This window comes from Alligator sinensis, unplaced genomic scaffold, assembly GCF_000455745.1.
Source record: "Alligator sinensis unplaced genomic scaffold, ASM45574v1 scaffold1083_1, whole genome shotgun sequence".
Taxonomy (NCBI): Eukaryota; Metazoa; Chordata; order Crocodylia; family Alligatoridae; genus Alligator; species Alligator sinensis.
The window spans coordinates 35,875-36,632 of NW_005842644.1; the positions used below are offsets into that span (position 1 = coordinate 35,875).

At 67.5% G+C, this 758-nt stretch overlaps 1 protein-coding gene across 1 annotated transcript in view; it reads left to right on the plus strand.

Moving 5' to 3' along the window:
- Positions 1-758, plus strand: part of FLNC (filamin C) — a 32,410-nt gene that overhangs the window by 15,412 nt on the left and 16,240 nt on the right. Inside the window, 3 exon segments of the mRNA XM_025215428.1 lie at positions 170-293; positions 380-540; positions 732-758. The exon segment at positions 732-758 is cut by the window's right edge and continues 45 nt beyond it. Coding sequence (XP_025071213.1) covers positions 170-293; positions 380-540; positions 732-758 — 312 coding nt within the window.

The following is a 758-nucleotide window of genomic DNA, read 5'->3' on the forward strand; positions in this document are numbered from 1 at the left end:
CCCCAGGCTCCTCCATTCCCCCCACATTCCCCCAGGACCCCCTATGTGTTCCTGTGTCCCCCCCAGGCCTGCCCCACCCTACACAGAGCTGGGAAGGGAGGGGCAGAGGCCTCAGCAGGGCTGGGGTGTGCGGGGGGGCCCAGCCCCCAGTGACACCCCCGACCCACAGGTGAGCGTGGGCGAAGGCAGCCACCCTGAGAAGGTGCGGGTGTACGGGCCAGGAGTGGAGAAGACAGGGCTGAAGGCGAGCGAGCCAACGTACTTCACCGTGGACTGCAGCGAGGCTGGACAGGGTGAGGCCACGGGGTCTCCCGGGGGCAGGGCATGGGGACCAGGGACCCCCATGCCCATGCATGACGCTGGTGCCACCTCCCCCCAGGGGATGTGAGCATCGGGATCAAGTGTGCGCCAGGCGTGGTGGGGCCGGCCGAGGCCGACATTGACTTCGACATCATCAAGAACGACAATGACACGTTCACGGTCAAGTACACGCCGCCCGGCGCCGGGCTCTACACCATCATGGTGCTCTTTGCCAACCAGGTATGGGGACAGGGGGCTGCCCCGCTCCACCCCAGAGCTGGTCGCATGCCCAGGCTGGCTCCAGGTGACTCCAGGCTCCATGGCTGTGGCTGTGCCGAGCTCAGTGGGCGTCCCTGGGTGGGCAGGCGCTGAGGTGGTGTTTCCCCTGGAGGGGTGGGCAGGGCCCGTCTCACCCTCTTTGTGCCCCCCAGGAGATTCCAAGCAGCCCCTTCCGCATC